This window comes from Protopterus annectens, chromosome 11.part0 (genome assembly GCF_019279795.1).
Source record: "Protopterus annectens isolate FY-2018-M chromosome 11.part0, PAN1.0, whole genome shotgun sequence".
Classification (NCBI taxonomy): domain Eukaryota; kingdom Metazoa; phylum Chordata; order Ceratodontiformes; family Protopteridae; genus Protopterus; species Protopterus annectens.
Window position 1 is genome coordinate 157,115,933 of NC_056745.1, and position 27,527 is coordinate 157,143,459.

Below are 27,527 nucleotides of genomic sequence, written 5' to 3' on the forward strand. Positions count from 1 at the left end.
TCAGGCCCACCTACTGAAGATCCATATGCAAGGTAGGCTATCACTATATGGTAGCCCCTGGATGAATAGAATTATTAAAAATGCCATACACGCACTCAAAATGCAGAGACAAAACCCTTTCAGTCATACATACAAACTAAAGCACGCAAATCTTTAATTACTCAGTCACTCATTCACTCAGACACATACACACACACACACACACACACACACACACACACACACACACACACACACACACAAAAAAAACTTACTTGCTGAAGATGAAGCCTCATTTCGTGGAAGCAGCAGCACAAATCCATCCAGGATTTACATGCATTCCCAGCAGTGAATTGTGGGAAGGGAACGGTAAATTCCACACACGGAAAGGAAGAACGGTCTGTTCGATGACTCACACACAGATTCAACAGGTGTTTGCAACCAGATGTAGAAGGCATTCAAGAAGAACACCCTCAAAAACAAGTATTGTTTTGTAATTTTAAAAAGTGTGACAGACCCTCATTAGGCAGGCCCCTACCAACCAGCTGGGGTCCCCTCAAAGCCAGTGGGCCGTAGGTAACTGCCTTGGTCACCTAGTGCTGGATACAGCTCTGCATACTTCCACCAAAAGTGGCCCTGACAACACAGAATATGCAGGTGCCATGTTAGACTATATCACTGATCACCGTCTTCTATTTGCCTTATAGAGCCATTCAAAACTAATAAAAGCCAAACAGTGCAACCAGGCTAGAGACATGAAGAATTTTAAGACTTAAACCTTAACTTCTCACACAGTCTAATTTGGATGACTCTTTATCTCCTGGACCTTAGTAATGCCTTTGAATAATGGATAAAGCAATGTTATTGCATTCAGTAGACATTAAGTCACTGACACATCAGAAAGAACTGGAAACAGTCACAGATCTTATTGGTGGGTGTCATTCACTCATCGCAGAGGGCTTGTATAGTGAAAGGCATAATAATGTGGCAAGACCACCCATTACCAACAATTCAAAAATAGATGCGAGAAAATCAGATATAGTAGTTCAGGAAAAAAAAGACAAAAGTAGCGTTGATGATTGAATTTGCTACATCCAGTAATTACAAGTGTCTTATGTACAGAGAAACACAAAGTCATAAAATATCAGGATTTATTTTATTTTTTTTATTTGATTTGCAGGCAGCAACAAGAGCATTGTGAAAGAAAGATGCCCAGACATTTCTAATAGTAGTAGGAGCAACAGGTCTAATAGAGAATTTACAGTTGTATTTATATATGCTACCAATGCATGTATCTCTGTATGAACTGCAGAAGGAGTCATTTCTGAGCACATTGCAGTTGCTGCGAAGAGCACTTTCAACTGACATCAAATATTGAAACAATACTAATGGCATGAACTTTAATCATAGCGTGACTTAGGAATGGGGCCATTCCTATCATGGTATTCGAAACCCAAAAGACTTGGAGAAATTAAACAGAAAGACAAAGCTTGACAAAAAAATTCAACCATAAGAGATTTTTAAACGCTCTACTCAAACATTGTGAATTACAAATTTAAGTGATTGCAACTTCTTATCTAAGAAAACATACTACGTCAAACAACAAAATGTGCAAATGAGCAACCATAAAGCTTTTGGGACAAATACCTCTCAGCTCTTTAGTGTAAACAAGAAAACACATCCTGGTTCTCTTCCAAAGCTGTCTACCACTGAGATTGTAAATTTATTGAAAATTATATAAATGCTTCCTTATTCATTCCTAAACCCATGCATGCCTCCAAAAAGGAATCAGTCACTAATGAGTCAACCCTTTCTTTCCAGTTCTCCCTAGTCCCTAACAGTCTAGTCATAAACTCCTTCACAAACTCAAAAGTGCATCACTAAATGTCATCATAACAACAGAGTACCTTTAGCCTTGAAGAAGAAGAAGATGACAACACCTACTTGATGTCCCAGTCAACGAGTTATGTACCTAACTGCTAGAAAGCTCCAGTCATTGTTCCATTATATATAGGTGGCACATCTATAGATATGTCCAACTGAAGACCTTTGGCATTCCTCCTATCTCTCTAAAATACCAGAAAGGTGTGTGTGTGTGTGTGTGTGTGTGTGTGTGTGTGTGTGTGTGTGTGTGTGTGTGTGTGTGTGTGTGTGTGTGTGTGTGTGTGTGTGTGTGTGTGTGTGTGTGTGTGTGTGTGTGTGCAACTTACTGTGCATCTGAAGGATTACAATGTCCTCTGTACAATACAGCATTGTTTTTATTCCAGCCAAAGCACAGAAATAGTCTATTGGCCTTTCTAGAATATGTAAGGTTGACTCAGTGCTGGTAGACTGTCCGAATCTCTGTTTCTCATTCATTCTAATATTTTTAATACCACATCATCGTCTGTGATTAATCACAAAGCTATTTGGCCTCGGCATTAATCAAGAAGTCATTGAAACGTTGACTAGTCTGACCCTGAATTATCTTGGCTACACAACAGCACCATTACATCAGATACTGAGATCATTCAGTTTTGCCATGATACATGCTTTAAAGTAATATATTTTAATGTAGCTTTATAATAAAGTCTTAACTTTTTGTTTATTTTTAATTGCAGGGTGAGCTATTTTGGAAGATTAGCTAAATAGTTCACCCTGCACTTAAAAAGAGCCAAAAGGGGGCCATAAAAAAAACAACCAGTGTTATATTCCTGGTTCTGGATCTGCCTCAGAGTAGCATAAGATGTGAATGTAGTAGGCATGCTGTGTGCTATGAACAACTACCAACAAGGAGGGAGATTTCAGGGAGGTCAGTCTAGGCTTGGGAATATAAAGGATCATAGAAGACACAGCCTTCCTCCTATCATTTACTGTCAAGCACTGCCTAAACTGATTTTATGATTTGTGGTGGAGAATGCTTATGCTGGATCAACAATACAAAATGCAATCACAGTTAAAAACTTTAAGGGGGTAGAGGTAGGGGATGTCTGTGTGAGTGTATATGAAAGGAACTGACTGTTTTTCTTTTGAGAGAATGCATTGCACCTGGCACCTGTGATATATGAAAGATATGCACAGTTATAAGGTGGAATTCAGAATGGAGGTTAGTCTTTGTGTAAAAGTAATTAATCTACTTTAATTTGGTCAACGTTAAGGGTGGCCATGGTGGTGCAGCAGGTAGCGTTGTCACCTCACAGCAAGAGGTTTTCCAGTTCAATCCTCGGCTGGGGTGCCTTCTGTGCGGAGTCTGCATGTCCTCCCTGTGGTCACGTGGGTTTCCTTCAGGTGTTTCAGTTTCCTCCCATATCCCAAAGACATGCTGTAGGTGGATTGGGCACTCTAAATTGGCCCTAGGTGTGAGTGCGTGCATGTGTGTGTGCCTTCTGTGGAAGGATGGGGCTGGGCTGGCAACCTGACACTATAAAACTCCACTGCCAATCATGGCTGGACAGGTGATCCACTGTGGTGACCCCTAACTGGGAAAAGATGAAAGAAGAAGAATTTGGTCAACATTAAATGATTATGGCTTTGTAAAGAGCACTGTGTGTCTGTGCGTGTGTGTGTGTGTGTGTGTGTGTGTGTGCGTGTGTGTGTGTGAATGTATTTGAGTGAAAATGACTAAACACAACTGTTATTTGGTCACAATTAAAAGATAATGGATCTGAAGTGTGTGTGTATGTTTCTGCCTGTCTGTATATGAAACAATTAAAGTACATTATTCTGGCCATTATTTTTTAACTGATCACGATAAGATATTTGAGATATATCAAGCTCCCAATGTGTATGTGTGTGTGTGTGTGTGTGATTGTGTGTGTGTGTGTGTGTGTGTGTGTGTGTGTGTGTGTGTGTGTGTGTGTGTGTGTGTGTGTGTGTGTGTGTGTGTGTGTGTGTGTGTGTGTGTGTAACAACATGAATACCCTACTGTGGGAAGACTTTCATTTGCTTAATTGCAATTGGATATCAAATATAGCAAATGGTGGGAGAATTTGTGTTCAGAACAACTTACTGTCTCTTCATCACAGTTAATCATGAGTGGAGTGGGGCTGGTGCATTAATGTGTGTGTCTCTCTTACACAAATGAAAAACATTGTTATGAGCATGATTTCTTTTAATCACTCAAACATTTCAAATGTACCCAACCAAAGGGTGGTTAGTGGTTGTGGGGGATTAGTCTGTGTAAGAAAACACTTCTGATGATATTTGATTAAGTTTAAGTGATAATGAGTGGGGGGCTGTATTTCTATGAAACAGGCTGAATTCATTACTATGGATAGAATTGCTTTCATCTAATCAAAGTAAAACATCTGAGTTATACTTAGTCAAAGATTCACAATTTTGAGGTTAGTCTGTGTGTTTGAAAGTACTGCTTTACTGTAATTTGATCACAGTGAGAAGATGGGGTACATGCATAAGTGCAAAATAAGTAGACTGTATTATGGACAAAATTTATTTCAACTGAATACCAAATGATATGTACATAGACAAAAGGTCTTAGCAGGCAGGTGCTTGTGTGTGTGTGTGTGTGTGTGTGTGTGTGTGTGTGTGTGTGTGTGTGTGTGTGTGTGTGTGTGTGTGTGTGTGTGTGTGTGTGTGTGTGTGTGAATGTATTTGAGTGAAAATGACTAAACACAACTGTCATTTGGTCACAATTAAAAGATAATGGATCTGAAGTGTGTGTGTGTGTGTGTGTGTGTGTGTGTGTGTGTGTGTGTGTGTGTGTGTGTGTGTGTGTGTGTGTGTGTGTGTGTGTGTGTGTGTGTGTGTGTGTGTGTGTGTGTGTGTGTTTCTGCCTGTCTGTATATGAAACAATTAAAGTACATTATTCTGGCCATTATTTTTAACTGATCACGATAAGATATTTGAGATATATCAATCTCCCTTAACTGAGTGGCTCACAGAAAATTTATTGTGGCTACCCACGTGCAGTGATTGTTTTTATTTACAGTGAATAGTTGTAGGCAAGCCTATCAGGGGTCCAAAAATCGCAGCAAGTACACAAAATTCAAGGCAAGCTGGTAACTGACACACTGGCATGGCTGTAGAACCAAGTTCATTAGGTTATATCTGAAGCATCAGTTTGATTGACATATAACAAATATAAATACAAGATTTCAGATATCCCATTACACTGAATATTTTAAAGATATATAAATGAGACTGTAATTTGGATGCCTGACTGATGGTCTTTTATGACATGCATATGTCTACCCGAATCTAAAGCCTCTAAAATGACATCATCTACACAAAATGAGGCCCATCTATGACAATGAGTCACCTGAACTTGTTAGACCCAGCTAGCAAATATTGGCCTTACACTACAAAACAAACATTTCCCAAACATTAAGCTACTATGTAAGGGAGCCAATAATCCCTGGATGACGTTTGATCACTGTCAACTTATGTGATCAAGAGACAATACATGGCTTTACTGAAAAAAATCAAATTATATTTTTCTCCAGCTATTAGAAGAGCAAAAGCTACATGCTCCCGAGAGAAACTGGTTAGACACCTAGCAAACCTGCAAAGAATCTGAGCAGAGGGAGACAGGCCCATGCACTATATAACTGAATGGCCTTGCCAAAGAACTTTCCTACGGTCATCCCTTTCCACATTCCACCATCCTATACCTGAGTCATATGATCCTTAGCTTCTACCTTCAGGCATCATTGTAAAGTGACTGCCAGTTTAATGATCCTCATGCCAGTCATGGTTGAACAGGCTCAGATGACTAAATAATCATCCTTTATTAAAATTTGCAAAGACTTTTCATTTATAATGTGTACTACATTATATCAGTTCCTAAATCCACCTGTACAACTAACCTTCCAGATTTCAGACCAATGTCTTTACTCCACATCTATGAAAACTGCTTGAAAATGTAGTATATAAGCACACTTCAGGTTATTTCTATAAGTACAACCTAATCTTCAGGCACCAGCATAGAGTTAACAAATGAAGAAGTACTACTACGTATCTCACTAATTTATACTGTCATGCTGATTAAGGCCATTTAACTGCTGCTCCCTTTGTTGACTTTATAAAGGCCTTTGACTTTATAAATCACATGCCTCCCAAATACTTTACTGAAACTCAGATGTACCCCTTATACTCCCCCCGGATTCTATAGCTACCTTGTAAAGCAAACATTTTGGGACAAAAGTGAAAAACATTGTAACAGCATCCACAGCTAACATTTCAAAAAATATCTCAGGATTCGATCCTTGGTCCTCTGATCTTCACAGTCTTCATTAGTCTCTTCCCAGCTTTTCTCTACGTAATCACCCTAAATACTTTATGCTGATGATCTCATCCTGTGGAGGTCTTCACCCTGTCTTCATTCCATTCTTCAGGACCTACCACTCACCTACAGCTTCATGGTTCCAACCCAAAGGACTGATTTTTAACTCAAGGAAAGCCAAACGTGAGACCAAGTATACCCAAAAGACTTAGAACTATCTCCTCATCTCCACCTTCCATCTCTCCCTCCATCCCCTTTAACATTAATTATATTAAATATGTTATTTAATTTAAATATCTTTGCCAGACATCTGATGCATCTCTGTTTACTTCCAAGTACAGAGGCATCTTAACAGCAAAAATATATAGAATACTATACGGCTGACAAAAAATGTCTGGATTTCTCACTTCTAAGGCTAGAGTAGCCACAGGACAGAAGATATTACAAACCAACTGGAATATGAGCTTTCACTCGTTGACATATTCCTTCAAGAGGAATCCCTCTGACCTTCAAAGTGTATCCAACAACATCTGCAAATTCATCATCTTTAACAACCCACTGAACACCTTCTCCATCTTTCTGTTCCAGTTGTAGAGAAGAAAATATAGTGGAGGATTACAACAGGAGAGATTTGGGTGGCTGCCCAAGGCCCACAGCTGGGGGGGCACAGCTATAGGGACAGACACTCCAGGCACCAGCTTGTAGTGCTGCTTTTGTTTATTTACATTCAATAAAAATAATGCACCTGTTCAAAACAAAGCCACTCTTGACAATTTCGCAGGTAGCTTAGTGTTCCCTGTCCCTTTTTGCTCAGTCAAAAAAAAAAAAAAAATATATATATATATATATATATATATATATATTATTTTTTTTTTTCACACATTGTCATCCTTAGTTTTATATAAGATATGAACCTCATGCACTATCCTAAAACAGAAAGCAGCCTTCTGGTTGAGGTGCTGGGTGCACTGATAGGGGCAGTGTAAGCTATAGTCTATTTGATTTACTTGACAAGGATTTCAATGCTGGTAATGTTCGAAGTTGAAAATATGTGTTTTTTTTAGGTTTAAGTTACTTTTCTTGCTTGAGAAAAACAAAGACAAAAATAAATACATTAAAAAAGCCAGCTGGTCACAGTGTGAAAAAGCCAACAAGTAATTTCTTAGGATTTTGTAAAGATTAGCACACTGTAACAAAGAGAAAGTTCTTTATAAACTCATCTGTTACAACACTAAATTTATAAAGCACACAAATTACATTTTAAGAGCAGTGTGTGTGTGTGTGTGTGTGTGTGTGTGTGTGTGTGTGTGTGTGTGTGTGTGTGTGTGTGTGTGTGTGTGCGCGTGCGTGTGTGAGTCAGAGATTGAGAGTGGGAGAGATGATACAGAACAGAGTAGGGACACCAGCAAGCAAACATTCTTAGAATGCTGTCCATTGACAAAGGTGCTAATTACTCGGAGCCTGGATGCCAGCAAACAAAACTGCATACCAAGGATGTGGAATTGCCAGTAGGACAGAGATACTAACTGACTGGGATGGGGGGGGGGTGACTAGACCTTTGGGCAATTAATTGTTATTGGCTGAAGGTGTATTCATAGGTTGCTTAATTCTCTAAAATACAAATATAGCCAAAATATCATTACCTTCAACTTTTAGCTTGATATTGCCTGCATTTTTTTTCTTGCCATTGTTGGAGTTAGACTGTCCTGTTGTGGACCAGATCAACTGAGTACACTTTGATGTTCTTCTGAGAAATACTGTTGGTGATTTCTCTTCCTTTTAGTGCTCTGGGGTTTTTGCAATACAGTCTGCATGTGCTGGAAATGTTTGGTATTCCTGCCCTGTCTCCTGCTACACTATAAATGTGCCATCTTGAGGGTTTTTTAAATCTTTTTGAAGAAAAAAAACTTTCAGATTAAATGAACTAGTAGAAGGGATATAACTGAAACTGTTAAGCATGTATATTTATTTATTGTTGACATTTGCCTAGCAGTTAGGGCAGAAAATGAAGTCTCTGAGCTCTGAATAAGCTGCTTCCTGTAGTCAAAAGAGTACACAGTACAGTTTGAGTGCTTCCACTTCCAGTTACCTAATATGTGACTGAGCATGCCTTCTAACCAAACAGGTTCATATTATATGATCGAAAGCTAGAAAGAGCAAACAATCTATTATCGAACCCAAATGCACGAAACCACAAAATGTCGAAGGTGCTAAAACACTACTCGGAGACTGGATGCCAGCAAACAAAACTGCATACCAAGGATGTGGAATTGCCAGTAGGACAGAGATACTAACTAACTGGGATGGGGGGGGGTGACTAGACCTTTGGGTACATTTGAAATGTTTGAGTGATTAAAAGAAATCATGCTCATAATAATGTTTTTCATTTGTGTAAGAGAGACACACACATTAATGCACCAGCCCCCCTCCACTCATCGTCAAATTTTCTCCCAGGGAAAAAATTCGCTGATCCAAAAAAAAAAAAGTACAGGCAACATAAAGTGGGGGGCTTCGCCCCCACACACCACCACCGATGTGTGGGGGGGGTCTGTATCCCCCACAACCCCCACCTTAAATATACCAACTGCGAGATCACACCACAGTGAAGAAAACAGCAAAGTCCAGAGACCGGACCAGCGAATTGTTTCCCTGGGAAAAAATTTGCTGATCTGTTCCTTCAATGTTCTGTGGTCTCATGCATTTGGGTTCGACAAATGACCATTCACTATTTCTAGCGTTCGATCATGTAATAGGAACCCCACCAAACAGTGCTCCTAGGTCATCCTTGAAAAGGAACACTTTGTCCACTGGAGTCACTTGTCTAAAATATACTTTAAAAAATAAATACCCTTCCTGATGGCATTTGAATTTATTTGCTTATAAATATATACAAATCAAGTATGATCCTTTAAAATGCTTTTATTGTAGTTACTCCTTATGCTTTTCTTGTGGTGCACTGCTGTTGCATTTACTATGTGTTCTTTCTTTTGGCTTGATCTACATATGTGCTTCTATTAAATACTTTTGTTTGTCAAGTAGTTTTGGCATGTACCTAATACTGATTTAAATCTCTCCATTTGAAATCATCAAGTTTACATCTATATTCTATATTTCTTTACTGCCCTGCATGTACCATATTTGGAAAGTTAATGAAATTTGGCCCCATCTACTTATTTTCACTCTGGATAGTTTGCACAAGGGACCTGATGTAATCGCCTCATTTCTGTTAGTCTTGTTTTGTATGTTTTTCACAGCTCAAGTGTAACCAGTTGCCAAAACCTCTCAGGTGCATCCTTCTTTAGGAGGAATGGAATGTTCCTCACTTTGAATCTTAAAAACTCCATGTTCATGCTGTTTCACATTGAAGGTGTCTGCCTGCCACACATTCGTTACTAATATTTTTTTAATAAGTATCAATGGTAAGGAGCTATTTTGTAGAACTGAATAAACAGTTATAACCATGCTGTAAGGCAGTGGTCCACATTTAGGAGTCAGAAGAGTGGGAGGATTCTCAAACGTCATCTTCCCGAGTTTCAGTTCATCAATCACTGGAGTTTCTTTGTAGGAAATCACTGTCAGCAAGTTATACCATCAATGATGCCCTTTTTAGGGCAAGTTGATGTGACTGAGGGCTTGTTCTTTAAAAAGATTTTTTTTTTTTGGCAAGATGTTTTTGGTGAATGTAGTTTGAGGATTCCAGTCCTCAGTGTATTTGCTTTCATCCACTCATAGTGGAAGCGATTGGAAGCTATCTGAAGTCTAAGTCTAGTATCTAAAGAGGAAGAGACAAAGCAAGATTTATCAAGGATAAAGGTCACAAAGAAATCAGGAACAGCTGTCACTTTTTAATTATTATCTTAACAAAGATGTAATTAGGCAAAACTAAAAGTGCTGGTCATCAATGTGGTTTACTGAGAGAAGAAAACCACTACAGCTGTTGTAAAAAGTGAAATATGCTTTATGATGAATGGAAACATAAAACATTACTTGCTATAAATTTGTAACTCTGGTATGAAATATTTAGGGTTGTAATTTTAGAGACCCTTTGGTCGAACGTTATGCAGTTATGTAATCATCATCAACCCCCTTTCCTCATTTTCCTACAGGGTTGGGGTGTTGCGTCAACTGTTGCCATCTCTCTCAATTCAATGCCACTATACTACCTTCTCCATCACTTGTGCCTGACTGTCACAGGTCACCTCTCATGCAATCCATCTATCTCTTTACTGGATATCCTCAGTTCCTCTTGCTTTCTTCCCATCTGTCTCAAATGTTCTTCACCAAATTGTCTTCTATTTTGCTGCATGTGCCCAAATCACTATATTCTGTTCTCATGAGCCTTTTTTGTAATTGGAGCTACTTGGGTCTCTGTTCTGATGTCTTTACTTCTTCTTTTGCCCCACAGTGTACATCCTACCACCCTTCTCACCTCTGGCTTCCTCAGCTGTTCTGCCTCCACTGCCCAGGTTTCTGTACCATACAATAGTACTGGTTGCACCACTGTTTATACACCTTAATTTCAACTTCTTTGGCATTCTTTTGTTACACACTACCCCAAAACACACCGTGCCAGATGGCTGCACCCTCTCTGATTCTAGCTTTGACCTTCTCATTCAGACTTACCTTGAACTCAACCATCTTTCTCTGTTCAGTCACAACATAACAAAGAAGAATTTATCAGATGTTGTTGAGCCCAAATGGCATGTGTTACAATACCTAGACATGTTAATATTTCTACCATGCACACTCCCAAATGCTTTTTGTATTTATAAAATGGGGACTTTCATTTTTTTCAGTTTGAATTGAGGGATGCTGGGTATATTGAGAGTAGGATGCTAAGGATGGAGCTGCCAGGTAAGAGGAAAAGAGGAAGGCCTAAGAAAAGGTTTATGAATGTGGTGAGAGAGGACATGCAGGTGGTTGGTGTGACAGAGCAAGATCCAGAGGACAAGAAGAAACGGAAACAGATGAGTCGCTGTGGTGACCCCTAACAGGAACAGCCGAAATAAGAAGTTAGAATTTTACATTTAATACTTTATAAATGATAATATATTGCTTATAGTGTACCTTAATGTGAAATAATTCTTCCACCCATTACTGTTATACATGGCTATAACCTTTTAACTGTGTGGGATTTAGATATCAACTTTTCATGGTAGTCATTTAAGGGACTGGTATGTTAAGCTATTGTGTTTTGCTTGCAAATGTCTTGCAATAGTTTTCATGACAAGCATTTAGGATCCAAATCACACAAATTCAAAGCCATAGTTCAGTTGCTGGTCCATAGATTATTTGAAAATTTGAACTAAAAGTGTTACATTTTGGAAGAGTTGTGAGCACGTGTTGTAGTAGCAAAAGGGAGGGGTCCATTTAATAACTGTTTTTCGGATTAAAACTTTTTACCAGTATGGAATATTGATACAAAAATTTCAGGGTAGTCATTTTAGGTACCCTTCCATTAAACTGCTTTGTGCTGTTTTGCAATTCTATGTGCAAATGTTGCCTCATAATCATTTTCACAAATTACATTCTCTAGATGACCGGTGCAAATTCAGTGCTGTGTTTCAGGTGGTGATGGTCCATAGATGTTATCAAAATGTGAGCTCAAACTGTAAGGTTTTGGCAGAGTTATGACAGAGCGAAGGTCAGTTGTTGAAACTAAAACATTACTTACTAAAAAAACAAGCCATCCTGGTGGAATCACAAAACCAATCGGCTGTATAATAGGAGGAAGAAAATCATGGCAAAAATTAGGAAGTGCAGCACCCAGCAGGATAAAAGCACTCTCATCAAACTAAACAAACAACTCAGATGACAAATAATGTCTACCAAAGCCAAATTTGAGGTAGGTTTGGACTCCCAGGCCAAGGACAACCACAAAGCATTCTTTAGCTTTGTCCGCAACCTCAAAGGCAATAAATAATATTATGCAGAGTTCACTGTAAATGGAGCCACCTACACTGAGCCAGAAGATACAGCAAACCTCCTGGCTGATAAATTCAGCTCCAGCTTTACTGCTCTCTCCACTCAACCTTCCCTCAGGAAATATCATCAAATATAACTCTCCCTACTATCACTAGGGAACAGGTCCTTAATACTCTTTCTAAGACCAGGGACACTGCATCAATGGACCCAGACAATATCCCAGGATGCCTTCTAAATACCATGAAACTTGACTTATCAGAACCTCTGGAATTACTATTTAACTGTAGCTTCCAAACTGGCTTCATGCCTCATAAATGGAAAAAGGCAACAATCATCCCTCTGCACAAAGGTGGGAAATCTAATACCAAGAAAAATAAAACAAACTGATGTAATGGGTCCAGGAAGTTCAAGCACACGGCAGTCGGTTGTACCACAGCAAATTCACATTAAATCCACGCTGTAAAAGGATAGAAACTTCAACAATCCTCAGCTATAATGGACCATTTATTCTTGAAAAACGTCACGAACAGCAATACACTTTAAAACCAGCAACAGACACGATTTGACATCCCCGAAAGACAGTACACATAAAGACTAACAGCATGAACGAATTTACCCGGGTTTCGTCCGATATGACGAACTTCTTCAGAATGCAGATTACAAGTGTTACCTTAATTTAAATACACAGATCACACCCCAATTTAGAACTAATTAATTAATCAAATAAATTCAGTCAATTTAGTAGTTCTACTACTACTAAAATGATAAATAACCATAAACACACACATATATAATATTACATAAAATAACCACTCTAATCATACACCTATGTGTATAAATATATATATAGGCATCTCCACTTTGTTGCATCCAAGATGTTCTTATGTATGCACAATATATATATATTTATTAATAAATTATATTTCTAAATTATTTTTGATGTAAAAATCACATTCATATACTACCCTACATTGCTATTATATAACCATATAAGTACACATATAACAACATTGATATTAATGAATTAATATAGTAATGGTAGTATAATTAAAATAAAATTAATAGTGATGATAAAATAATTTTGTTGAAACAATATTGTAGATAAGGTGATAAAAATAAAAATAAAAATAAAAATGGTATATAATGTGTTCTTCTTGTTATATTGTAAACACATTAATATCACCACATTCTAAATGAAAATGATGAATTAAAAAAGTTATTTAAATAGTTTTAATAGTTATATATAATTTTAAGCTGGTCATGTTCTACCCTTGATGTAATTTTTGTTCAATATGGGTTTGATACTACAATATTCATTCAAGCCTGGCCAATTATACGTGTTTAATAGTATTTGCCACTTTAATTCACTAACATCTAGATCATATTTAGTGTGTTTTCCACGTACATCATATTCAATATGCTGAATAACACAAAATTTAAATGTATGATTTTTATTTGATTGAACATGTCTGGCCAGGGCATTCGTGGTTCTCATATGCTGAATATCTAGCAGATGTTCTTTAATTCTATTCCTAAAATGTCTGCTAGTTTTACCAATATAGAATGCCTTGCAATCCTGACATAATGCAATGTATATGACGTTAGAAATAAAACAATTAAAGTGTTCTCTTATACTAATATTGTGACCATAAGTCTACCACCCGTACATTTAATGTATTTACAAACTGTACACCTCCCACATTTAAAGTTACCAACTGTCCTGTTTGTTTTAGGCTTAATTAAATACATGGTATTTTTAAAAAGTTCTTTGAAAGACAAATCCTTTTTATAGACAAATTTTAGTTGTCCTTGAAATATATGCGCCACACTGTTATCATCTATCAGGATCCCCCAATTTCTCCTAATAATATTCCTGATAATTTCATAAGTATCATCAAATACAGAAATATATAGTGGCAATTGATGATTGTCTACTTTATTGTTATTTACCTTTCCACTACTATACCCATGACATAATATAGCCTATTGCTATTAGTCTTTGCTGTTAGTCTTTATGTGTACTGTCTTTCGGGGATGTCAAATCGTGTCTGTTGCTGGTTTTAAAGTGTATTGCTGTTCGTGACGTTTTTCAAGAATAAATGGTCCATTATAGCTGAGAATTGTTGAAGTTTCTATCGTTTTACAGCGTGGATTTAATGTGAATTTGCTGTGGTACAAAGGTGGGAAATCTACAGACCCTGCAAACTACAGACCCATAAGTCTCACTAGTCTTATATGTAAAGCCATGGAAATAATTATCATGGAGATGATCAATAGAGATATAGTAAACCTCCAGACACTGGACCCAACCCAGTTTGGTTTTGTCAAGGACAGATCATGCCTACTCACCCCAGTGGACTTCTTTGAGAAGGTCACCAAAGCAATGGATGAGGGCAAAATTGTTCACACTGGCTACCTTGACCTGGTCAAGGCATTTGACAAAATACCCCACTCGGGCATTGTTGAAAAACTCAAGAGGTTAGGTACAAACCCATATGTCACCCAGTGGATAGCCAACTGGCTCACAGACAGAACCCAGGAAGTAAGAACTGGGGAGTCCACCTCTACAAAGAGGCCAGTCACAAGTGGAGTCCCTCAGGGATCAGTCCTTGGACCGCTCTTTTTTGGCATTTACTTCTCAGAAGTTGGTCTCTGGCTGACTAAATTTACAGATGACTGCAAATTAGGAGCTGTCATTGAATTTCATCCTGACACAAATGTTCTCCAGGAGGGGTTGACACAGACAAACAACTGATGTCAGAGCTATGGACTAAAACTAAATGCCAAGAAATGCATAATAGTATCTTTTGGGAAGTCACCCATCCCTGGTAACTATCATATTTACAACACACGCCTTAAAGCTGACCCAGTAGTCAGGGACTTAGGGACACAAATAGATAGTAATCTAGTCTTTGATCACCACGTGTCTACAGTGATGAGGAAATCATTCTAAATTGCACAACTTATAAACAAATGTATGGCATCTAAGTCCAAGGAAGTCATTGTTCCACTGTATTCAGCATTCATCAGACCTATCATTGAGTACAATGCCCCCTTTGGTATGTACCTAATCAGACATATCCAACAATTGGAACATCCACAGAGGTTCCTCACTAAAAGAATACAGGGCATAAGTAATATGTCCTATGCAGATTTCCTCAAGACCCCATCCCTGTGTTCTGTCTCCCTCAGTCTTTTCAGGGGCAATCTATGCCTGGTATACAGGGCATTGTCAGACCCCACTCTGATGGACCTTCTGCATATCCACAAAACAAGCAGCACCAGAATTAACCCGTTCTAAAGACTTAAACCTTACCTGTAATATAAATAGGACCTGCTGGAGAGATAGGTATGTATCCCAGAGACTACCTGGTCTATGGATCAGGCTCCCCATCCATGTGAAGCAGAGTTCCTCCCTAACCCAATTCAAGTGCAGCTTGGACAATTGGATGGAAACCTGGAAATTCATCCCTGGTTTGGCACCTATGTCTCTAATAGACACAGGTAGCCTGTAAATAGTTCATCTCCCAGGCCCGTGCTTACACTTGTCAAGAGTATCAGAACTTGTCAGAGACTTAGGATGCATGGCTAGGCTTAAAAAGGTCCTTGTGGTCATTAGCCTAGTAAACACCTATGAACCCATGAACCTATGAACTTCCTATAACTTATTAAGTCTGGAATTTCTTTACTTTCAGCTTCTTTGGCATTCTTTTTGTCACACTGCACCCCTGATACTCTGAGCCAGTTGTCTGCAGCCCTTCTGATTCTAGCTTTGATCTCCTCATTCAAATTTTCATTGAACTCAACCACCCTTCCAGATACTTGAAGCTGCTAACCCGTTCCACTATTTTCCCTTCTATCTCAGTTCTCATCTTCTTCTGATTTACTCCATTTGCTGCCATTACGACTATCTTATCTGTACCCAGTTTTATCATGTGTGCCTTCAGTTTTGCATTCCATGACTCTATTATCTGCTGGAGTTCTTGTTCAGAGCCTGCATGTAATGTCTCACTGTCTGCATAGAGTAGCTTTGTTGATCCGTCCCCACCCACCTGTTTGCTAATATAGTCCATCAGCAGTATGAACAGCAGTGGATTCAGAGTTGAATCCTGATGCACACCCCTCCCACTGGGAACACAGCTGTGAGTTCAAACATTGTTCATACTTGTATTATTGGGTCTGTGTATATATATATATATATATATATATATATATATATATATATATATATATATATATATATATGGGTCTACTTCTGTTGGTCGACAGCCCATTTCACTGACACTCATTTGATCGACAGCTCATTTGAGGTGGGGGGCTTTGCCCCCCACACACCCCCAACTATATATAACAACTCCACAGTCGCACAACAGTGGGGAGGGGGGCAAATCCCAGGTTTTTGCCTTGAACACTTTTTGTCGATCAAATGAGCTGTCGACCAAATGAGTGTCAGTGAAATGGGCTGTTGACCAACAGAAGTAGACCCATATATATATATATATATATATATATATATATATATATATATATATATATATAGCCTTCACTAATTTTATCCATGTTTCTTGGACTTCAAACCATAATGAGACTGCCCAAATCAGTTTTCTTGAACCTTGCCATAAATGTTCTCCAGGTCTAGGAATGCCCAGTTGGTCTTTCCTCATTTCTAACATCTTCTGAATTATCTGTATCACTGCAAACATCTGGTCAGTTGTGCCGCATCCTAATCTGAATCCAAAGTGCTCATCTCCCATCTTACTTTCTTCTACTTTGCATATTCATTTATTACCCTCTCCAGAACTTTTGTGCAGTGTGACAGGTGTTTGATACCTCTGTACTGCCCCAGTTGTAAATGCCCCCATTGTTCTTGTACACTGGCACTAGTATGCTTGTTCACCAGGCAACTGGGATATGACTCTCTCTCTCTCTCTCTCTCCATACAGCTAGAAATACCATCAGGAGCCATTAGTCCCCTAACACACCCAGCATTTTGATCCTATCTGCCATGACCTCATCTGAGCCTGCTGCTTTCCCTGACTTCATTTTATGAAATGCTGTTTATATTTCTGTGGTAGGCTCCTCTTCTTCTTTCTGGAGCAGTACAGGTGCTGTGGGGTTTCCTCATTCAGATGCTGTTGGACGTACTCCTTCCATCTGCCTTTGATGTCTTGTGGACACATGAGCAGGATGTTGCTAGCATCCCTTATGACAGGTGTCTGATGACTGTTTTTTTCTCTTTCTGTCTTTGCCTTGTCAACCTGATAGAGTTTCTTTGTGCCAGCTACTGAGTCACTGATGCCTTGTGCTTTGCTATTGTAACGGTTCTCTTAGCCTTTTTGTTAGCCAACCACCAGTAGGTCAGTCTTTTCTTTCTTCCACTTTTTCCTGCACCCCTTGTTTCTTTTGATGACTTCCTGGACTTCTACATTCTGCCAACAGGTTTCTTTATGCACTTATGTAATATCATTTATAAATGTCATTTCACACTATCTTTTTCATAAATTGTATTTTGGATCTGAGTTGCACAAATTCTGTATCACAGTCCAGGTGGTAGTAGTGGTCAATATACAGTATGATCACAAAAGTGTTATGTTTTAGCAAAGTTATGAACATTTGTAGCACAGTGTTTTGTTTACAATTTAACAGCTGGAAGCACACAAAGAATTCTGTATACTTTTTTTGTTAACTGCTTAGAGTCTCACAAAGTAGGCAAATGAAGGCTGAGAGAATCAAACCCAAGAGTGCAGAAAGGCAAGAAAGTAACTTTATAATAATTGCTCATATCCTTAATCCTCTGTTTAGTGATTAAAAATCACAACTATTCCTAATATTGCAGACTGTCCCATATTTTTGCCTCATATTTTTTGTCTGTTCAACATGAAATGTGTGGTCTTCTAGCAAACTGTTAAGGATTGCAGTCACTAAATAATGACAGGTGGGAATGCGTGCATATGTGTGTGTGTGTGTGTGTGTGTGTGTGTGTGTGTGTGTGTGTGTGTGTGTGTGTGTGTGTTCCCCTGTAACCCTGTAATAAAATGTTAGGAGTTGGGGTGGGGGGTGAGAGAAGAGTGAAGAGAGTAGAGGGCAGGGGGCTTATGGACTGAAAACAGCCTGGGACCCAATGAATACTTAATCTACCATTGTGGAACTCCTCATCTTCTTTTTCATAGTATATGAAGTCATTCATAATCTAACAACTACACAGATTTCTTGCAGACTTACATTGTCCAACTCAGCCTATATCTTTGGATTCCACAACAGCAATGCTACTAACTAACCTATAAAGAAATCCAAATTACTTAAAAAAATCCCAGTATGCCTTTTATTAAAATCCTCTGTGTTAATATCTGGAATGTTCCAGCCTTGCAGAGTTTTAGAGCTAAAGTCAAAGCTATTCACCAAACCTGCACCTGTTTCTAATTCACCAAATCAGCAGTGACCAGGACAATAAACAGCACTTACAATACTACCCTTGCTCTAGACTACTGAATACAATGGTGCAGTTGTTCAGTACATTACCACACTTTAACTACTTTCTGATTATTGTTAAGTATATATCTTATGAACTTGTCATATCCATATCATATGTGACCATGATCTCTGAAACATCTAGGGGAACATGCCTCCATACCTCTCAACTGTACAGATTTTCACAGAATGTCCAGATTTTTGCTCATACTTTTGGTCCGTTTTTCATAAAATTGTGGTTTTCTGGCAAGTCATTAAAGACTGAAGTTAGAAAATAATGATAGACATTTGAGTTTCGGACTTCATACCCCCAGAAAATTCATGCTAATGAAAAAACCGTTGTTCTATCAACTTTCTAAGTTTGTAAGAGCAATATTTAAAAATTGTCCCCAGTTTTGGGCCTTTGTTCCACTTTTATTTATGGCTTTGTCCAGATTTCTTGCTCTAAGAGGTTGAGAGGTATGTTTGCAACTACCTATTTATGGGACCTCTACTTCTATACATAAATAATCTTGGCTAGAACGTATATATGTTGTTTGTTTGACCTTAGTATCTTTTAAGTGTAAAATTTATGTGACAAAAGTTTTGTTTTTTTATACTCATGTCTTTTTCATTTTTGGAATGCATCGACCTATATAAGAATATGGTCGTGGTGGTGCAGCAGTTAACGTTGTCACCTCAAAAGGTTCTCTGGTTCGATTTTCGGCTGGAATACCTTCTGTGCAGAGCCTGCATGTCCTCCCTGCGGTCACGTAAACTTAAAAAAGATATGCAGGTAGGTGTGAGAGTGTGTGTGCCTTCTCTGAAGGTTGGGCGCCGGGCTAGCAACTCAACACCATAAAAATCCGCTGCCAATCAATAGCGGACTGGTAATCCACTGTGGCGAACCTAACTGGGAAAAGCCAAAAGTCATTGACCTATGTAAGAATGCTGGTTGTCTGTCAAAGCAAATATAAAACTCTTTTGTAACAATGCAGATATTCTGTTGAATCTCTGAACTCACTCATTACTTTGGGACTGTGGCTAAATGTCTTATGTCTTTGATTATTTTAAACATGCTTGCAATGACTTTTTGATGTTTACTGAATTTCAGTCATTGGTTATATTACACAGTTTCCACTGTTACTGCTATTAGATTGTATTGACATGATTCTAATACTAACTCATCACACAGGAATGTTTAAATAACTGTGTGTGTGCGTGTGTGTGTGTGTGTGTGTGTGTGTGTGTGTGTGTGTGTGTGTGTGTGTGTGTGTGTGTGTGTGTGTGTGTGTGTGTGTGCTTTGAGCATGTAGACAGAGGTCCAATATTACAAGATTTTTATTTATCATAGAAGACATGAAAATTGATCATTTCCATAAATGTGCTGTTGCAGGGTGCTGATGGTTTAATCACTATGGAAAGCAGTGGGTATTTTGCATCAAAGTGCTTATCCTCTTTGCTGAAGAATCAGAGACAACACCAGCAATAATCAATGACAAAAGCACACAGTCTGGTATAGTCATTAGTTATAGGTATGTATTTAAAAATTGATAGAAGTTGATAAAATAAGAGTGATTTCCATTAGCAAGCATTATCTGAAGAACACATCTAATGAATAGTATTCCTTACTCTTTCCAGTCTTCACTGCTTTGTCAGATCACAAATGTAGTGAGATCCAGAGTCAGATCCATTCATCCACAACCCCTTTTCTCATTTTGCACTTGGGATCAGGGTGTCACTTCAGCAGTGACAATAATCTCGAGCCAAGGTTTACACCACTGGGTGGCTAGCCCTGCAGCGGTAGTTCATTCATACCACCACTCACTGACACACTCACGCTTACAGACAATTTTTAGAGTGTCCAATCCACCTAGTGCATGTCTTTGGAAAGTGGGAGAAAACCAGAGCAACCAGGGGAAACCCATGTGACCACAGGGAGGACATGCAGACTCTATACAGAAGGCACCCCAGCCAAGAATCGAACCAGACTCCCCATCCATGTGAAGCAGAGTTCCTCCCTAACCCAATTCAAGTATAACTTGGACAGCTGGATGGGGATGAGGAAATCCATCTGGTTTGACACCTATGTCTCGAATGGAAATATGCAGCCTGTAAATGGTTTATCTCCCAGGCTACTGCTTCTAAATGCTTCATCTCCCAAGCCTCTCCTTACACTTATCAAGGGTACCCGAACTTGTCAGAGATTTGGGATGCATGGCTAGGCTTAAAAGCCCCTTCTGATCATTAGCCTAGTAAACACCTATGACCCTATGAATTTCATCGCTAAATCAATCAGTGAGAGACAAGATAAACAGGTACTGCTGAAATGCATGTGGTTTCTTATGAAAATGGTTGGATGGCTCCAAAACAGGGATGTGGCCATTCTGTTATAGCAAATGCTTCTTTCTAAAGTGGGTGTATTTGTCATTAGTAGAGTTAAGTCTACCTCTACCTCTAACTCTGACACTATTTTCAGTGTAACCTGGTTTCTCGTGTTTCTTGCCAAGATTTTTTATATCCCTTCTTGTCTGAGTATATGGTCACCAAAAGTTGTTTTTTAATTCTCTCCCATGCTATTTGTCAATCCCCGCTTCATTTATTGCCCCATAATATTACCCCTCAACCTGTACAATATCCACCTCCATTTGTGCCCTGCCATCATTCACCATTCTCTCTGCTGGCTTCCTCATTCCCTGCATTGTGTCTGATTACTTCCACATCTCAGTTGTAGTCCTCCGGGAAGACCCATATACTAGTGTTTATTCCTGGATTCCTGTCTCTTCTTTTGCTCTGGCTTCTCCTCTTCCTGATAAACTTACATCCCGTCTTCCTTCAGGTCCCGTTCTCAGTTCCACTCCCCCATTCTGTCATTAACCACTTCCTCTCAGCTTAATCATTTGAAGCTCATAATAGGGGAAGTCTCTACCACCTAAAATCCTCTGTGCTTGCTCTCTCTCTGCTGTGTTTACCTGCCCCATCCCCATGTTGCATGCACTTGTCCTCTGACTCCCAATTCAGCTATTCCTCCTTCCTTCTCACCAGCTGTTCTGTTTGACTCTGTTTGCCACCTTCCTTCTGGCTGAGTGCAGGTTCCTCCTCACTTCCTTCATGCTGTCTTTCAGTTGTTACCCCATTCTTAACTTGTTCTGGGTCCTCCACTATGTGTCTCCTCATCACTGTCTATCCTTTCCCTTTATCTTGGCTTCCTTTCTCATAGGTTTATAGGTTCTAGACCATCAAGAAGCTCAGCCAGATAAAGTGGTACTGGTGAGACACCAACAATGTCTCCCAGTAAGTAGACTTCCTCTACACATCCCAGGTAAAATGGTTTTAAAGGTTGCTAGGGAAGTACTTTGCTTTATAAGTAAAGTCAGCCTATTCCAGGCACTGGGGATAGCCTGACTGGTATTGCTGATGTGGTAGTATACATTGCATCTCTACAGTAAGTGTTTGGTTTAACACTGGCTTTAGTTGTTATCTTTGTTACATTTTGTCATACTGTATAATTTCAGCAATGTATATTTTGTCAACTTCTGTATGCTGTAATTTTTATACTGTACTGCATCACTTTATAAATGTATATACTTTTCAATTACTGTATTGGAGTTTTACTCCCCAGGACTCTGTTAAAAGGGTCTTTTGTCCAGCCAGACTATCCCAGTTAACAAACAGTAATATATAAGCAAGTAAATAAGTAAACAAACAAATAAACATCTAAGTGAAGGATTTTCAAAGAGTGACAGGTCATTAATAGCATGGAAGACTAAGCAGAGATCGCCCCTCAGGAGTCATAGACACTGAATAGAGGGACAGAGTTTTCAGTCTATCATAGCAGCTAAGGGTGTCTCAAGCTGTTTTTCGCTGCTTAGTGATTTATACTGAATGAGTGGCCTAACAAAGGATGAAGAAATTGAGTGTATAACTTCTTTGGGCCTTGAGAATATGCCATGAAGGACAAGTTATGCAAGTTAGAGTTAATAGGGCTTGTAATTCGCTGCTTCATTAGAGGTACCACCTTTATCTAAGTGCATGACAACTGCCATTCCCCACACCTCAGGGACATAACCAGAGGACAGATTCAGGCTGAATGGCTGATTTGGTAAGTGGAACTTTATACTTCTCAGCAGACATCCAGGGTATTGTCAGGATCCAGAGGTTTCCCTGTTGAAACATGGAAACAGGGTATTTTTCAACACATATATAGTAAGCATCTTTTCATTTAATTATTTTGTAATCCATTATTATGTTATGTGACTTCACTTACTAGGAAAGAAATGCATCTTAGCTGCAACCATTAATTAAGGAGCATTTTTTACTAATATCATCATTGGTCAGATGAGTATCATTTAGAGGTGTAGTTGGCGCATTACAAAGCACTGCAGTATCATAACCAAACCTTCACGCATGAACTCTTTTGTTCATTTTCTTCAAGGGTCATGGAATTGATTATGGTGATACATCTGCCAGGAAGAAGATAAGGGAGAAGCTGAAATGTAAAAGTTTCCAATGGTATCTGGATAATGTATACCCAAACCTACAGCCATATCTGAACATCATTTACTATGGACAGGTAAGTACATTTTGTAGAGACAATTCACTCCTTTATGATATGAGTATTGCTCGGCATTGTTTTGTTTTAATCCTCGTGGTAATTTTACTGAAGGGGAACTCAGTTCATGCTGACACCGTGAAGGTAAATGAAACTTAACACTATGATCACTAACTAGTTTAATAGGTACAGCAAAACAGTGGCACTTCATCAAAGGGCAAAATGTACTTTCAAGAATGAAGCATTTCGCATCCTGTTCTAAAAGATAACTGAAAACTGATCCAGTCTATTGCAAAACCATGCACATCATAAAAGACATTTGCCAGTTAGTGAAATGATGTATTACTCATACATTTCTTAGATTGTTGTAGAATAAAATTGTGAAAACAACATGTTTACTTTTGACAGTTAAATGAAAATTGTACAGCTGGATTGCCACCACGAACACCACAAATTATATATTTGGCATAGTCATAAATAAATAGGTAAGGGAGATACTGAAATGTAACATTTTCCACTGGCACATGGATAATATGTACAGATCAGAATATCATTTGCTGCATCATGTACCTAAACAGCACCTGGTTTTGTACGTGTTCCATACCCAGATAAGCTAACTTAGATAATTACCACGATTACATGCCTACTTCACTCAAAACATCCTTGGAAGATCCTTTATGCAGAGAATACTTGTATCACTTTCCTTTCCTCACTTCTTAGCATCCACGTTATATACATCTCCTTCACCATCCAGTGTTTTCTTTCTCCTTCCATCCAGTGTTTTCTTTCTCCTTCACCATCCAGTGTTTTCTTTCTCCTTCACCGTCCAGTGTTTTCTTTCTCCTTCACCATCCAGTGTTTTCTTCTCCTTCACCGTCCAGTGTTTTCTTTCTCCTTCACCGTCCAGTGTTTTCTTTCTCCTTCACCATCCAGTGTTTTCTTTCTCCTTCACCATCCAGTGTTTTCTTTCTCCTTCCTTCACACTCTCCTATCCACTTTTTTAATTTGACTGATTCACCTCCATGGGGATTACACTTCTAGTATATTACAATTTATTCCTTCTTATTCTTTAACTATTTCTCTTTTGATAAATTATTTTAATTCCTAAGAATAGATTGCTTTTCACTCTCACCATGTGTGTATAAACAATATTCGTACCTATCAGTTACCATATCTATGTGTTATATGTGTTACTGCAGTCCAGCTGCACAAACTGAAGTAATATTATGTGAAATAGTTCTAAAATCTATGCATGTAAGAATATTTAGACTGAGTTGTACTATAATGCAAATGCATAATCTGTTTTAACAATATGTTAAACAACTCTGTTTCTAAGCTACATTTTTTGTAAATATTAATTTTATGTGAAATATTGCTTTATTTTATGCTATAAATTTATGTCAAGATATTGATTTTATGGAGCTTTTCTCCCGGACCTCCATTAAAAATGGGATTTTCCTGCCTAGTTGGACTTTCCCAGTCAACAAAAACAAAAAAACAAACAAATGCAGTTTAATGGAAACACTATGAGCCACATCAGACTCTATGTCTGTCAGTATTATTTATGGGTTAGACTAATGACTAATTGTTTTGGAAAAATGAATAAGCAGATAAGCAAGTCTTCTGCTACATGGCCATATTAAATCTTCTGAGTTTCCCAATGAAAAAGTAAAGTAAATCTGCCATTTTGCTTAAGGGCTGCTGCTTCTCTACAGAAAAATAACATCACTGAACAATCTGCAGACTGCAAGACAAGCAGTGATGTTATGAACAGGACAAGAAGTGAGAGAGTAGAGCAAGACAGGCAAACAATACAATGGAGATGTGAGATACTAGACCGGAATTGAAAACATACTAGAAAAGAAACAGATGTAATATTAAAGGCAGGATTGACTGCACTGAGTTTCTGGTATGGAAAATGTTCTATTCAGTGTTTTCTCTCATGCTGCATCAGTGACCCATGTTGTACTATGCTACATCAGTGACCTGTGTTCTCTCACTCTACATTAGAGACCCATGTTTTCTTATGCTACATCAGTGACGTGTTCTCATTTGCTACATCAGTGACCCATGTTCTCTCATGCTACATCAGTGACCCATGTTCTCTCATGCTACATCAGTAACCCATGTTCTTTCATACTACATCAGTGACCAGTGTTGTTTCATGCTACATCAGTGACCCATGTTCTCTCATGCTATATCAAAGACCTATGTTGACTCATGCTACATCAGTGACCCATGTTCTCTCACCCTATTTCAGTAACCCATGTTCTCTCATTCTACATCAATGACCCATGTTGACTCATGCTACATCAGTGACCCATGTTCTCTCACCCTATATCTGTGGCCCATGCTCTCTCATCCTATATCAATGACCCATGTTCTCTCACTCTACATCAGTAACCCATGTTGACTCATGCTACATCAGTGACCCATGTCCTCTCACCCTATATCTGTGGCCCATGCTCTCTCATCCTATATCAATGACCCATGTTCTCTCACTCTACATCAGTAACCCATGTTGACTCATGCTACATCAGTGACCCATGTCCTCTCACCCTATATCTGTGGCCCATGTTCCCTCATCCTACATCAGTGACCCATGTTCTCTCATCCTACATCAATGACCCATGTTGACTCATGCTACATCAGTGACCCATGTCCTCTCATCCTACATCAGTGACCCATGTTCTCTCATCCTACATCAATGACCCATGTTGGCTCATGCTACATCAGTGACCCATGTTCTCTCACCCTATATCAGTGACCCATGTTCTCTCACCCTATATCTGTGGCCCATGTTCTCTCATCCTATATCAGTAACCCATGTTGACTCATGCTACATCAGTGACCCATGTCCTCTCACCCTATATCTGTGCCCCATATTCTCTTACTCTACATCAGCAACCCATGTTGTCTAGCCATAAATCAGTGACCCATGTTCTCTAATGCATTCAGCCATGGTTAGTTTGTTCTGTGGTGGTGTCTGAAACCTTTTAAGTGACAATGATTTAAGACCTCAAGGAATTAGACACTGATCTCCTTCTGAAGAATTTACCACGAAGGACAGAGCAAGTTGATTGTTTTGTAGTGCATTAACTGAGTTAACATCTTTATGAAATAGATGTAATGATCTTTTTTCAGATCAAATAAACCATACCTCTCAACTGCCCAGATTTTCGCAGAATGTCCAGATTTTTGGTTCATATTTTTGGTCTGTTCCTCATAAAATTTGTATTTTTCTGGTAAATCATTGGGATGATGTAAGGATTTATGTCAGTAAATAATGACATACATTTCAGTTTTAGACCTCATAGCCTTCAGAAAATGTATGCTAAAAGAAACACTGTTACTCTAGCAACTTTCTAAGTTTATAAGAGCAATATTTAAAATATGTCCTTATGTTTGGCCCATTGTCCCCCCATTTTGATAGGCTTTGCCCAGATTTATTGCACTAAGAGGTTGAGAGGTATGAAATAAACATTACCCCTAAGGAGACAGTAGCTATGTAAAACATTAATTTCTGAAACACAGTTAAGTTGCTTTCTGCAAGAATTGTGGGAGGATATCTCCTACAAGCCAACAAGGTTGTTGATTTGAGAAGTGGTAAGTGCAGGTTAGCTATCCAAGGGAATACAAATTTTAAATATAGGAATAAATATAATAATAATAATATAGGAATAAAAAGGAATGAAAAAAGAATAAGAGGTTTTAGGAGGAATGTTCTTGAAGAATGTGGAGAAGTGGTAAACAATGTGAAGATCTGTAGAGGATTTGTTTGATACATTTTGAAAAGACTCTTGACGATATGTAAGTTGATTGCCATCGATGCATGTTATATATTGAAAAGGAATTATTATTCAACATAAGCAAGCATTGGATGTTCACCACTATGTGCTTAGTGTAAATCAGGAGTTCCAAACAGGAGCAAGCAACATAAGTCACCATGACTATATCTATAAATAAATAAATACAAAATTACCTAAATACATGCATAATGCAGCTGCCATTTTCTCTAGCCACTAATCAAAATTCTAACCCCTAGCAAACACAGACACACACGCGTGCGGGCACACACACACACACACACACACACACACACACACACACACACACACACACACACACACACGTACCAGTGTCCCAAATAAAGCAATATTTATCAGATTAAAAAAAAAACCTTAAACGTCACTTACATTATGTTAAGCTTGCACAATTATTCTAACACGAAGAAATGGACATATGCACACTCACTTCTACACAAAAAAACACAGAGTGACACTAAATGCACTAAAACTGATGTACTGTATATCACCGTATGCATCACTGTAAACTTGTGAAATACATCAGTGAGGCATCACTGGAAACTGCATGTTAGTGACAAGAAATGGAACAGAAATTAAG

The 27,527-nt window shown here is 38.6% G+C and overlaps 1 protein-coding gene across 1 annotated transcript in view; it reads left to right on the forward strand.

Moving 5' to 3' along the window:
* The window catches only part of GALNT8 (polypeptide N-acetylgalactosaminyltransferase 8), a 406,113-nt gene that overhangs the window by 265,862 nt on the left and 112,724 nt on the right, over positions 1-27,527 (forward strand). Inside the window, exon 8 of the mRNA XM_044087557.1 lies at positions 23,007-23,144. Coding sequence (XP_043943492.1) covers positions 23,007-23,144 — 138 coding nt within the window. The remainder of the gene's footprint in view (positions 1-23,006; positions 23,145-27,527) is intronic.